The sequence below is a fragment of the Phoca vitulina genome, unplaced genomic scaffold (assembly GCF_004348235.1).
Source record: "Phoca vitulina isolate PV1807 unplaced genomic scaffold, GSC_HSeal_1.0 scaffold115, whole genome shotgun sequence".
In the NCBI taxonomy this organism is placed as follows: domain Eukaryota; kingdom Metazoa; phylum Chordata; class Mammalia; order Carnivora; family Phocidae; genus Phoca; species Phoca vitulina.
The window spans coordinates 760,978-773,472 of NW_022589818.1; the positions used below are offsets into that span (position 1 = coordinate 760,978).

At 60.8% G+C, this 12,495-nt stretch overlaps 2 protein-coding genes across 2 annotated transcripts in view; one reads left to right on the top strand and one right to left on the bottom strand.

The window, feature by feature from the left end:
* The window catches only part of LMNA (lamin A/C), a 39,233-nt gene extending 27,951 nt beyond the window's left edge, over positions 1-11,282 (bottom strand). Inside the window, exon 1 of the mRNA XM_032398364.1 lies at positions 11,074-11,282. The gene's annotated coding sequence lies outside the window, so the exon portion shown is untranslated. The remainder of the gene's footprint in view (positions 1-11,073) is intronic.
* Positions 11,283-12,170: 888 nt separating this feature from the next.
* The window catches only part of MEX3A (mex-3 RNA binding family member A), a 5,700-nt gene continuing 5,375 nt past the window's right edge, over positions 12,171-12,495 (top strand). Inside the window, 2 exon segments of the mRNA XM_032398344.1 lie at positions 12,171-12,419; positions 12,421-12,467. Of these exon segments, the coding sequence (XP_032254235.1) occupies positions 12,228-12,419; positions 12,421-12,467 (239 nt within the window). The 5' untranslated portion in view covers positions 12,171-12,227.

Below are 12,495 nucleotides of genomic sequence, written 5' to 3' on the forward strand. Positions count from 1 at the left end.
GAGCACGAGAGGGAAGAGGGTCAGAGGGAGAAGGAGACTCCCTGCTGAGCAGGGAGCCCGATGTGGGACTTGATCCCAGGACTCCAGGATCATGACCTGAGCCGAAGGCAGTCGCTTAACCAACTGAGCCACCCAGGTGCCCTATTCTATTCTATTTTTTAAAGATTTTATTTTGGGGGCGCCTGGGTGGCTCAGTCAGTTAAGTGTCTGACTTCAGCTCGGGTCATGATCCCAGGGTCCTGGGATGGAGCCCCGCATTGGGCTCCCTGCTCAGCGGGGAGCCTGCTTCTCCCTCTCCCTCTGCCCTTCCACCACCCCCCCCCGACTTGTGCTCTCTCTCTCTCTCTCAAATAAATAAAATCTTTTTTTAAAATAAAAAACTAAAAAATAAAAAGATTTTATTTTTAAGTAATCTCTACACCCAAAGTGGGGCTTGAACTCATGACCCTGAGATCAAGAGTTGCGTACTCTACCGACTTGCCAGCCAGGCGCCCCATCAGCTCCATTTTCAAGGTAAGAAAACAAAGTACAATGGGTCCAAGGTCACATGGTAAGTGGTGGAGCTAGAATTCAAACCCCAGAGACCTGGCTTCCAAGCCCATACCTCCAACCTTGACCCCACAGCTGTCCACCCCAAAGTTGCACAGGAGCCAGGGCTGGGTCCAGGCCCGGATCCCACATCTCCTCTGGGCAGAAAAATCAGATAGCCCCTGAGAGTGGGGAAACAGGCCAGAGAAGCCACAGTCCAGCTGAGAGACCTTGAAGCTCCTGGCCCCAGGCTCCCAGGGGCAGAAGGCGCTGACATGGGGCAACTTCCCTAGGGGGCCGCCTGCCTCCCTCCCTTCCAGAAGGGGAGCCCTGACCCATCCCTGCTGAGGTGTCACCCTCCCTGTGCTAAGCGATGCAGCCTCCTAATTGCTGATCACAAGGAGGCAATTAAGTCCAATTAGGGAGGGAGAGCTAATTAGTGCTCAGCTTCCCACAGCCTCTGGGCACCCCCCGGGGTCTGCAGCAACCTGCTGTCCACACCCCCCCCCCCCCCGTCCCCAAGGGAGGGGATTGCTGTTCCTATCGAACACAGCAAAAATTCATACTCCTTCCTTGCTCTCCCGGGGGTCAAGGATCAGCACCTGGCTTCTCCCTGACCTCTGCACCGCAGGGCAGCTCTGTTTCCCAGTCCCACGGGACATGACTTGCCTTCCCCGGCAGCCAAGAACATTCATGTCACCCTGTAATTCATACGTACTTGCCTGCCCTCTTATCCATCCTCCCTGCAACCCTGGAGGTGGGTTAGCTCTGGGGCTCAGAGAGGGTAAGTGATGTGCCTGAGATCACACAGTCCTCATTGACCCCAGACAAGCCCTGACAAATGTGGTCTTTCTGATGATCTCACCTCCACCATTCCTGAGGTCACATGGTAGACAGGTGGGGCATGAATTGTGCACATTCTTCCCACGTGCTACACCACACTCGGTTATCCCAGCTCATCTGCTCTCTCCCTCTGTTCATTCATCCACCCGACTCCATTCTGAGAACCCAGTGCCAAATTCAAGAATATTCTTCCTGGGATCACAGAATGTAGAGTCAGGTGTTAGGGAATCTAGTTTTCTCTTCCACTAATTCACTCTGTGACCTTGGAAAACTTGCTCTCCTTCTACGGGCTTTGGTTTTCTTTGTGCAAGATGAGAGGAGGACTGGATTGGAAGAGTCCCAAGGCCCTTCCCACATCTGTCCCTTCCGCTGCAGGGGAAGAGATGGGGAAGGGCTGGGTTTCCCTCTTGCGTGCCATCACCAAGGGCCTGGGGGTGGGAGGGGATACCCCTTTCATACTGAATTTGTGGGGGCCCCGTGGCTTATCAAGAACAAAACTGTCCTGCCAGCAGCAGAGAGGCGGGAACTCCCAGGCTCTAGCAGGGGCCGAGAGTGGGGAATGAGGGGCAGATATGATGAACCCCCCCCCAACACACACACACACTCTCTCCTGCCCCCAGGACCAGGGGACAGGGAAAGTGATGGGGGATGCGGCTGGACTGCTTTCGTGGGCTTGGAGGAGAGGGAGGGAGGCTGATGCCCCATCTCTGGCCCACATCAGGCCAGGCACTGTGCCAGCCTCCCTCCGTGTCCGTGCTGGGCTCACATGGGGCAGGGCAGGCAGGAGGCCGAGGATGGAGGGCCCCTTCCCATCTGGTCCTGGGTCCTGGCCGCACCTAACTTCCACACCCCTGTTCTTCTCTTTCTGCTTTCTGGTCTTCACAAGCATGGCTGGAGTCAGACTCGCCCGGGTTCCAATCCTGGCCAGGGCAACTGTCTCCTTTTCTATAAAACAGAGTAACAGTAATTCCAGAGGGCCTTGTGCAAGTGCAGTGAGGAGCAGGGGGTGTGCCCCTTGTCGGGGGGCGGGGGGGCTCAGTTCCCCACCGGGCACCTGGCAGAGGCTGTTGGCTCTCGGGGGAGCACTCGGCTCTCGGGGGAGCACGTGCTGAGCACTGAGAAGGAGCCACCGCAGCACCCAGTGCTTCCGAAACCTTCCCCTTCTTGTGGTGAATCACTGCTCACGGGTCTGGGCACCCAGGAGTCCCCAGCCTGCCCCAAACACTACCATTGCCATAGAAACGGGCCTCCCCGTCCTCTCACTGATTGATTTCACCACATTGTCCCCCACGGCAGGTCTGGCTCCTGGAGCTCAGCTTCTGACTCACCGCATGGCCTCCTGCTTCACGGCCGCTCCAGGCTCTGTGCCCAGAGCCCCTCAGCCAGGCCCCTTCCCCAGCAGCCTCACTCCCTTCCCGCCAAGTTAGGCTGGGCACCCCTACGGAAACATCTGTCCCTGCCAGTCGGCCTGAAGACCCATCCGCCCCGCCCAGCGGGCACTTCTCCGGGGCAGGGAGGTGGCCAGGGGCCGAGCCCCGCGGGCGCTGGCGCCACCTGCTGGCCTCGCGACCGGTGGGCGGGCCCCTGCCGGGGGGTGGGGCTAGTCCTCGCTCCCAGGGCGGCCAGTCCCCCTCCTTCGTCCGCCCCTTCCCGTGTATTCTGCACCTGGGGCCCTCGCAGAACAAGCGGTGGAACGGCGAGGGGGGCGGCAGCTCAGGGTGCCAGGGGCCAGAGAAGCAGCCCCGCAGCCAGCCCGCAGCTCCAGAGCAGGCCTCCCGGAGGAAGGGAAGACGGAGGTGAGACGAGCACTTATTAAGCACTTGCTGTGTGTGCCGACGCCTGTGAGTTTACGCGCCTCTTCCCACTGATCACACAGCAGTCCCGACAGGTAATTGCGGCTATGATCTTCATTTTATAGACGGGGAAGCAGGTTCAGAGAGAGAAGGAATTTGCAGAGGGCCGGCAGGTGGTAGGAAGCTGCACCGCCCGCCGCCCAGGCCGGAGGACAGCCACGCCCGGCTTCCGCGGGAACAGGAGTGTGTGACAGAGGAGGGGACTGCCCCACGGGAGCCTCGGGCCTGTGACGCTGGAGGAGAGCCGGAAAAGGAGCAGCCAGGGAGGGAGTAAAGAGTTTGGAGAAGGAGGACGGGACCGGCAGGGTCAGAGGTCAGAGGTCACACAAGAGAAAAACTGAGACTGGACACAGTGCCCGAGTGGCGGCAGCCCCGGTCAGTGTGGGTGGGACGGAGGGGGCACAGAAGCCCGGGGACAGCAGAGTAGTCTGCTGTCAGGGCCTGGCCCGGAGTGGTCTGCGAAGGCTGGGGGCTGGGTGTCACTGTCCACACCTTGGGCTGGACACAAGACGTGACTGGGGGTGCTGCGGATGCAGTGAGAGTGGGGAGCAGCCTGAGCACCCCCGGGCTCCTGACAGGGGCCCTTGTGCAAGGACGCTGGGGTAGAGAGTGCTGTGGAGGCGCCGGGGCCCAAGCCCGTCGCCCGCGGGGCTGAGCTGCAGGCGGCTCGGCCCCACTAGCCCACCGTCCCCACCGAAGTCAGCCGCGGCGACGGAACTTACACCGTGGGAACCGGCAGTTGCCACAAACCCGGGCTTTGATAAACATGAATGAGCACCTCACCCTTCTATGCTCTCCTGCCCCCACTTTACAGAAAAGGAAACTGAGGCCCAACGATAGAGGCTGACTTGTTCAGTATCATAAAGTAATGTTCTTCCTTTCATTCACTCAGTCATTCACTCAACAAACCTTTACCAAGTGCCTCCCCTGCACGAGGCTTTGGAGAGACACACCCCAGCCTGGGGGTTCAGGCTCTGCGGCCCCCAGAACACGTAACCGGGCTTTGACAGAGCTCCACGCTGACCAGGTGCTGAAGGAGGGGTCCGCCGGTGTGGTCAGCGTGGGCAGGAAGATGTCCTAGAGGACACGGCTCCTGAGCTCGGCTCTGAAGGGCGAGTCGGGGAAACAGGGCTCGAGCCACAGAGAATAGCAGCCACAAGGGTGCAGGGGCTGGACGGGGCCCGGCAGAAGCACAGGACCCATGGGCACCGGGCACTCTCACGGCTACTGTGTGCGAGTGACCGAGGGCGGTTACGGCGCAGAGGTCCCTTCTGGGCCAGAGGTCACAGCGGTCAGCGCGTTACTGCGTTTCTGCTGTGCCTGAGCTCCGGACCGGGTGCCAGAGAGCAGGAGCGGTGCGAGTCCATGCCAAGCCCAGGCAGACAGCACCCCTTTGGAGACCAGCGGAGGGAGGGCCGCGAGGGCCCCAGCGCAGGGCTGGCGAGGGGAGGAGAGAGATGCAGCTGGGTGTGGAGGGTGACAGGTGAGATGGAAAAGCAGAGGGACAAGTTGAATATTTGGTGGGGTTGGCGGGCTGGCGGGGAGTAGGAATGAGCATGCCCAGCTTCCAACAGCAGACACTGACTGGGCACCTCCTATGCGCTGGGCGCTGGGCCTGGAGCTGGGAAACAGGGGTGGGCTAGATCCAGTCCCTGTGCTCAAGGAGCGCCCAGTGGACTGCGGAGACAGAAACGTAAACAGACGGTTATAGTACAGGGTAGTGAACGATAAGGGAGATTTCCCAGGGAAACTGACATTGAACCAGCGGCAGGCAGGTGAAGGGCCAGGGCACCGCGGATGGGGCAGCGCAGGCCGCAGCTGGGTGCTGAGCACGACAGGGTGTGCTCGAAGCCCTGAAGGAAGGCCCGGGTGGCTGGAGCGGAGAAGGGGAGGGAGGGCAGAGCCAGCGGGACAGGTGGGCAGGGCCAGAGCAGAAGGGCATTCTAAACCACACCGAGGAGTTTGGTGTCCAATCTAATGGCAGTGGGGAGCTAATGCAGGGTTTTAAGACGGGGAGTTTCATGATCCGATTCGTTTTTAAAACGACCTCTCTGGCCACGGTGTGGAATGGAGCTGCGGGGAGAGGAGGCAGGAGTGGAGGCGGCTGCAGGCCGGGGATGCTGCCAGCTTCATCAGGAGGGTAGCAGCAGGGGCAGGAAGCCGATGGGTTTGGGAAGTGTCCAGAGGTGTAGCCAGGAGGCCTGGCTGATGGGCTGGATGGGAGGAAGTTAGGGGAAGGCAGGAATCATACCGACTCCAGATTCCTGGCTTGAACCACCAGGTGGGTGGGATGCCATCTACCGGAAGCAGGGAGCTGGGGGAGGAGCAGGTCCGGACTGCGGTGGCAGACCCAGTCCTCCCAGCCCAGGGCTCCTGTTTCCCCCTTGGGGGCTGCTGGAGGAAGGCCTGGAGGACGTGGGACAGAGGAAGGGGATGGGGACGGAGGGGAAGGGCTCACCACCTCACACCTTTCTACCCCACATCCGGCTTTCTTTGTCTTCACAGCGACCACCACCACCAGAACTGACATGATGTCCCTGTCTGCTGCCTGTGTCCCCCCCCACAGAACACCGGCTCCGCGGGAGGACCGTCACCTGCCCGGCTCAGTGCTGTATCTCCAGAGCCTACAACAGCAAGTGTTCAGCGTAGATTAACTGGACAAAAACAATTAATTCCTTATTAGGTACGTATTACTATTGTCACTGCCCTTCAGACCCAGGTCAGTTGGAGTCAAAGGTCGGTTCCCTTAGCCTGTCCCTTGAACAGTGTCTCCCAGGGACTCGGGAGGGCAGCTGGACACGAAGCCATTTTAAGCAACTGGAGGGGGCTCAGGATGACCGGGGCAGCTGGTGCGACCAGGGGCATGCCCAGCCTCAGCCACCGGGGTTTTCACCTGGAGTCAGGAACAGACTGGTCTCCCGTGTGTGGGTGCCCTGCCCGCAAAGGGCGAGGTGGAAGCTCCAGGTGACCCCCGAGGAGGCAGGGTTGGGCACAGAGCCCCGGCAGGCGGGGAAGAAACATCTGGGCCTAGTGTCCAGTCTGGCCTGGAGCCGCTCCCAGCAGTCGGCCTGCAGCGCCACCTCGTGGTCGAGTCTCACAGATGCTGGTCCTCCACCTGAGCCCTGCCCCTCAGGACCCAGGCCAGCGGGCCACCTGCGCCACCAGCAGGCCTCCCTGGGCACCTCCAGTCCTCTCCCTTCGCAGTAACCTCACCCATCCTTCAGGGACTCCAGATGCACTCCATCCCGGAAGCCTCTCCAAGCTGCTCCAGCTTCAGCGATCACTCCCTGCCTCCAGGCGCTCACTGGGTGTCACCGTTTTCCCTCTGGGGTCCTAAGCTAGGCGGTCCGATTGCTCTAGCTCCCAACCCCGGAGGCTCCGCTTACCAGCTGTGTGACCTGACCTAGCTCCTCAACCTCTCTGAGCCGTAGGTCCCTAATGTGAGGCAGAGGTGGCATTTCCAGCCTCACGGAGCTGTGAAGAGGATGAAATGAGATCAAGTCCGTAAAGGCCAACAAGAGAGCCTGGCAGTCAACAGGCACTCGGGAAATGGCGAGTCCTTTTCCAGCCCTGTCTCTGACTTCCTCTTCCCTTTCCTAAAAAAGACAGCATGATGGAACAGAAAGCATAAGAGAGTCACAGGACCTGGGTTCTCCTTCTCTGTAAAATGAGGCCATTAGGTAACTGATGAACGTGTTCGAATGCTCATTCATTCATTCATTTATTCAAATTCTACTCCACCAATGACATTCTCTGCAACCAGCAGGTGGTTTGCATCTGCTAATTCACCTGTGCCGGGCCGTGTCTTACACGTCAGTATCCCCTTTGGTCTCTAGCTCGGTGCCTGGCATGGAGAGGGCGCTGGAGAAGTCCCTCCTCGATAACCTAGCAAGGGCATGTGTACGGCCTCCGCCTCCCTGCCCCAAGAGAGCACCGGGCCTGGGCTGGCACCAGGTGCCCCTCCCCCTCCCTCTCCCCAGCCCGAAACCAGAGCTGGCGCCACTGGGTGAGGAATCTGGGGACCAACTGTCACAGCTCCGGTATCACCCGCCTCCCGGACGCCAGGGTCCAGCCCTGAGTCCCAGAGGGGCCCTGTCAGCCAGCTGTCCTGGGGGACCCTGGCTCCACCCCAGCCCCTCTGAGCTGCTCTCCCTAGGGAAATCAGAGAGTGCAGGGGACCCGGTGGGGGTGGGGTGCTGGAGTGGGCCCAGGGGAAGGGCAGAGTCGTCTGTCCAGGTCCAAACCTCAGACCAGGCTTCAGACCCCTTGGTGACGGGTCCACAGCAGCGGGAGGACCTGTAGTGGCCTCCTTGCTCCTCCATCTCTGTAGTCGCCAAGTCCCACAGACCGTTTGCCCTCACGCCCAATCCTGCGTGGCCACATTCTCTGGGTCACATAGGCTAGTTTCTGTGTCTTGCTGAGGACAGAGATCAAATCTGATATTTCTTTTGTGTGTCCTACAGAATTTTACTTAATACATTCTCATTGACTGAAATTAATGAGTTCGTGTGTTTCAGCAACGGAGAGCAAACCGGCTGCACTCTCGGCAGGAAACACGGTGTTTATTTATTTATTTATTTTTTAAAGATTTTATTTATTTATTCGACAGAGAGAGACACAGCAAGAGAGGGAACACAAGCAGGGGGAGTGGGAGAGGGAGAAGCAGGCTCCCCACTGAGCAGGGAGCCCGATGCGGGGCTCGATCCCAGGACCCTGGGATCATGACCTGAGCCGAAGGCAGACGCTTAACGACTGAGCCCCCCAGGCGCCCCAGGAAACACAGTGTTTAGATAGCTGAGTGGACTTCCCCTAGGGAGGGGTATTCAGACAAGACAAGGGAGACCCTGTAACACATAGGAGAGGAGGCCCCGCTGCCTCGGACAGATGGAGCGGAGGGGGAGACGCTAGGATGCCCTCCGTTAGGACCAGCCAGCGCCGTGGGCAGCCTTGGGGACAGCCTCCTGTGTCCCCTCCCTCCCCAGGGGCTCTGTGCCAGGTGCATGCCCCGTCCTTGGTGCTGGCATAGATGATGATAAAAGGTTTGCTCAGGAAAGAGAAGGGACGCAGCTCCACACACAGACAAGCACAGTCTGGGTCACCCACCCCGTTCCTGTCCTGCAGCCTCCACACGAGCCCTGTGTTCTGTGTTTGCGCCCGTGTGGACACGCAGACACGCACACGTGCACGCAGATACACCTGCATGTAGACACGCGCTGCACACAGAGCCGATGCAACAGCTCCACGGGGTCCTTTGTTCCTTGGGCCTGAGGCTAGGAGGCCGGCCCGCGTGCGCGCTCACACGCCAGACAGACAGTTTGCCTGCATTCCAGTCCTCAACAGGAATTATTTTTGGAATTATGTGCTAGTTGTTTGGGATCATCTTTTCCCTGCAAGGCCAGATCTAGAACTGGCTTCAAGTGACCCATGGTGGGTCGGGGTCTCCTCCAGTGCCTGAGAGAATGAATGAATGAAAATGAATTATCGAGGACCACAATCTAGCTAAAGTCCTGCAAGGAGAGAGCAACCAGGGCCAGAGCACTAACACTGACTGAAGGCCTAAGAGGAGACAGGCACTGTGCTAGGGACTTAGTTTTCCATTTCAGAGGTGAGGAAATCGAGGCTCAGCAGGAAATGATTGCCCGAGGGGCAGAACCAGCAAGCAGCATGTATGCCCCCGAGGCCTGCTTCTGTCTGAGACAGCATGAAGCTTCGAATGTGCAGTTAGGTCAACACGCCCTTACTGAGCTTCAGTTCTGGGCAAGGCTGTGTGCTCGGCACTGGGAGGCTGGGGTGGAGGATGAGGACAAAGAGGAAAGACAGTCCTGTCCTCCGTGGCCCTGAAGTGGGGAGATATGCCACCCACACACCTTTCTGGTCACAAGGCAGACAGTGAGGGGTGGGGTGGGGTGCGCATAGCCATCTCCTTCCAAGCACAACTGTTTAAGTAAGGCCCTCGGCCTTAATTCCGGATCGGGCAGGCAAATGCGAGGAGGAAGAGGAGGGCCCGTGGGCAGAAACCTAGCTTGGCCAACACAAGTATCAGCGGAAGAAGGGATCCCCTGAACAAAGGAGGCCATCAGCCTCCGGGGGAGGCAGGGAAGGACTCATGGAAACCCCGTCCCACGGAGCCTGGCTCCTTAAGTGCCCGCTCCTGGGCTCCTCTGCCACCTGGGCAGTCTGGCAGTCCCCGCCCTGGGGGGACATGCCCCATACGCTCTGCAGGCACACGCCCACGCGTGCACGCCCATGCCACAGACCCACGTGCACTCACACACCCCCAGCCTGCCCTCCAGTTGCACACCTTCACGTTCGCCTCTCCCACCTTGGGTATTTGGAGCCTTAGCGGGACCCCAAGGATGGACACGGTGCATGAACACAACCAGGGGGTTGATTTGTCTTTCTTGGATATGGGAGGTGGGTCCAGCAGGGACCTCAGCCTCCCTATCCTACTCCTTAATCTACCCCTTCCCATTCAGCAGCTGTCTCCCTCCCCACTCACACACACTTGTTTCTGTCCTTTGTTTTCCACCCTGGCCAAATCCCCAAGGCTTCTTTGGTCATTAACCTCCCGCTTTAATTAGCTTAGTGGGGAGGAAAGGGGAAGCAGGGCAAATTCAGGGGTGGGTGTCAAGGGGGAATCTCATTTTGGTGGGGACAGGAAGGCTAAGACCAGCTGGTGACAAAAATGCCTGGCTCACAATAAGTCCTATGCAACTGTTTGCTATTTCTCTTAAGGTGAAAACCAGTCACCTGGGCCACAGAGTAGGAGCCTCCCCCCGCAAGAGCCCCAGGCCCCAGTGGCACGGGCCCCCAGTCCGTGCTCCTGGGGCAGAAGGACGGGTGACAAGAGCCCACCTCTCCACCCCCTCTCCCACTGAAGCCATAAAGCTTGTTGTTAATGTTACGTGGACTCCCCCATCCAAGGGGCACCCCTGCCCCACTCTGGGGCCCTCCACAGGTTCCTCGCCGGGGCTCCCCTCCCCTAGACCTTCTGCTGAGCAGCAGCCCTGCAGTGTGCCAACCCCTCCTGAGGCCCCCACCCACCCATTGGCGCTCAAACCCACTCTTTCCAAGCACCGACTTAGTGAGCTGGGCTTTGCCGCTCAGCGGTCACGGCCTCACAGTGCGGGCTCTGTGAGGCCACCCCCTCTGCTGCCCGCCTCCAAGCAGGACTTTACCTCACAAACCAGGTCAGATGTTTGGTTTCCAAGGCACTCCAGAAAAGGACACCTGGCCACAGCAGTTCACCCACCCATTCTTACACAATTATTTTGGGAAGTTCTTCTCAAAGCCCAACCCCGAGGCCTCAAGCTGCAGTGCCATCCTCTCTGGTCTTGGGAAAGACCCGGGCATAAAAAGGGTGACGAAGGAAAGGCTGGAGATGCGGGGGAAGGGGAGGACAGGAGGCTCATTACACTCCGACTTCCCCGAACTCCCTCTAGAAGCACCCAACTGCCCAACTCACGCCTTAAAAACTTACTTTTACTTTCACCCAATGTTCAGAGTCAAAGGAGCTGCATTAACGGGGTTTCAGTGGGGGGAGATGTGGGTGAGGCCAAGGGGAATGATGGTGGAGGCCAGAGAACAGACAACCCCACCCCACCCCCAGCCGTCTGCGGGGCCCGGGCCTGAAGGAAGTTTGGGGCCCGAGTCGACCCCGTCTCTCCTCTCTCCTGTCGCGCCCTGAGCTCGGGGTTCTCCCCCGAAACTGTTAAGTGCTATCTTGCCTTTAAGACTCCCCCTGCCTCCCCGCTCCCTGCCCTCCGCTTCCCCCCTCTCCCTCCACCCGCCCAACCTCCACAGCCCGCCAGCTCCCCTCTGCCGCTCGGAAGGACGAGAACTAACTCACCTCCCAGTCGGTGCCTCTCAGATCTCCGAGACTGGGGGGCGGGAGGGCATGGGGGGGGCGGCCTGCCGCTCGGTGGGGAGCGGACCCCGTCTTTTGCCAGGGGGTCCCGCCCTCCAGCCCCGCAGCCCATCCTGGCCTCCACCGCGTGCACGGCCCGGCGGCGCCCGCATCGCGCTGCGGGCTTTGTCTGCTCTGCGGGGAGGCTGTCCCCGCGGCCCGCAGCCGGGACGACTCAGGGGAGGGAGGGGCGGGGAGGCAGCGCGCGGGGAGGGGGCGAGGCCGGGGAGGGGGCGAGGCCGGGGAGGGGGCCGCGGCGACCCGGCCAGGCCGCTCCCGCCCCCTCGCCCCCTCATTACCATAAGAAAGGGGGGACCCCGGGCCGGCCGGGACGGGGGTGGGGTGGGGTGGGGTGGGGTGGGGGTGGGAGCCCGTCTGCGGAGGGGGCGCTCCGTTAGCCTTTTCCAACCCGTTCCGTTTCCGTCTCCCCGCGCCCGCCCCTCGGAGAAATTAGGGACCTCGCCTTCCACCCCGCCCCCCGCTTTGCCTCCGAGCGGGGCTAGAGACCGAAGGCACGTCCCCATCCTCCGCGGGGCTAGGAGCCCGAGCTCGCGCCCCCGAGGGCGGGAAACTACAACTCCCGGCATGCCCCGGGCGCCCCCGCGCCCCCCCGCAGTTCCATGCTGCTCCATCCAGTTCATTTAAAACAAAAGAGTTTGAGCGCTGGAAGGGGCTGGGCTCGACTGGGGGCCACTGGGCGCCGCTCCCGGACCGGGGCTCGGTGCGGGAGCCTGAGGGGGGCGTCTGGACGGCGGGGTCTAGAGCCGCCCGGGTCCGAGGCGGGAGGGGTGGGGGCAGAGATCCCGCAGCCCCCCGCCCCCCGTCACCCCCGGAGAGGAAAGGAGAGCTGCTTCCTCGGTTTTGCTTCTCTTTCCCCCCACCCCCACCCCGGGGGCTGGGGCGAGGGGAGTCGGGTTACAGGGTGTTTGGGGAGGGGGGCTTAGGGGGAGGGTCTATCTTTCTATCTCGCTTTCTTCCCCCCTCCCCAGTTCTTTGTTCCCCCCTCCCCACACGCCCCCCTCCTCTCCCCTCCCCTCCTCTCTCCTCTTTTCCCTTCCACCACCTCTCTCCCTCTCTCCCCCAGCTTTTGTTTCGCCATGCCTAGTCTAGTGGTATCTGGAATAATGGAAAGAAATGGGGGCTTTGGAGAACTAGGATGTTTCGGGGGAAGCGCTAAGGACCGAGGGCTGCTGGAAGACGAGCGCGCCCTTCAGCTGGCTCTCGATCAACTCTGCCTCCTGGGTTTGGGGGAGCCCCCCGCCCCCACGGCGGGCGAGGACGGGGGAGGTGGGGGGGGGCGGCGCCCCCGCGCAGCCGGCCGCCCCCCCGCAGCCGGCCCCGCCGCCGCCGCCCGCGGCGCCCCCG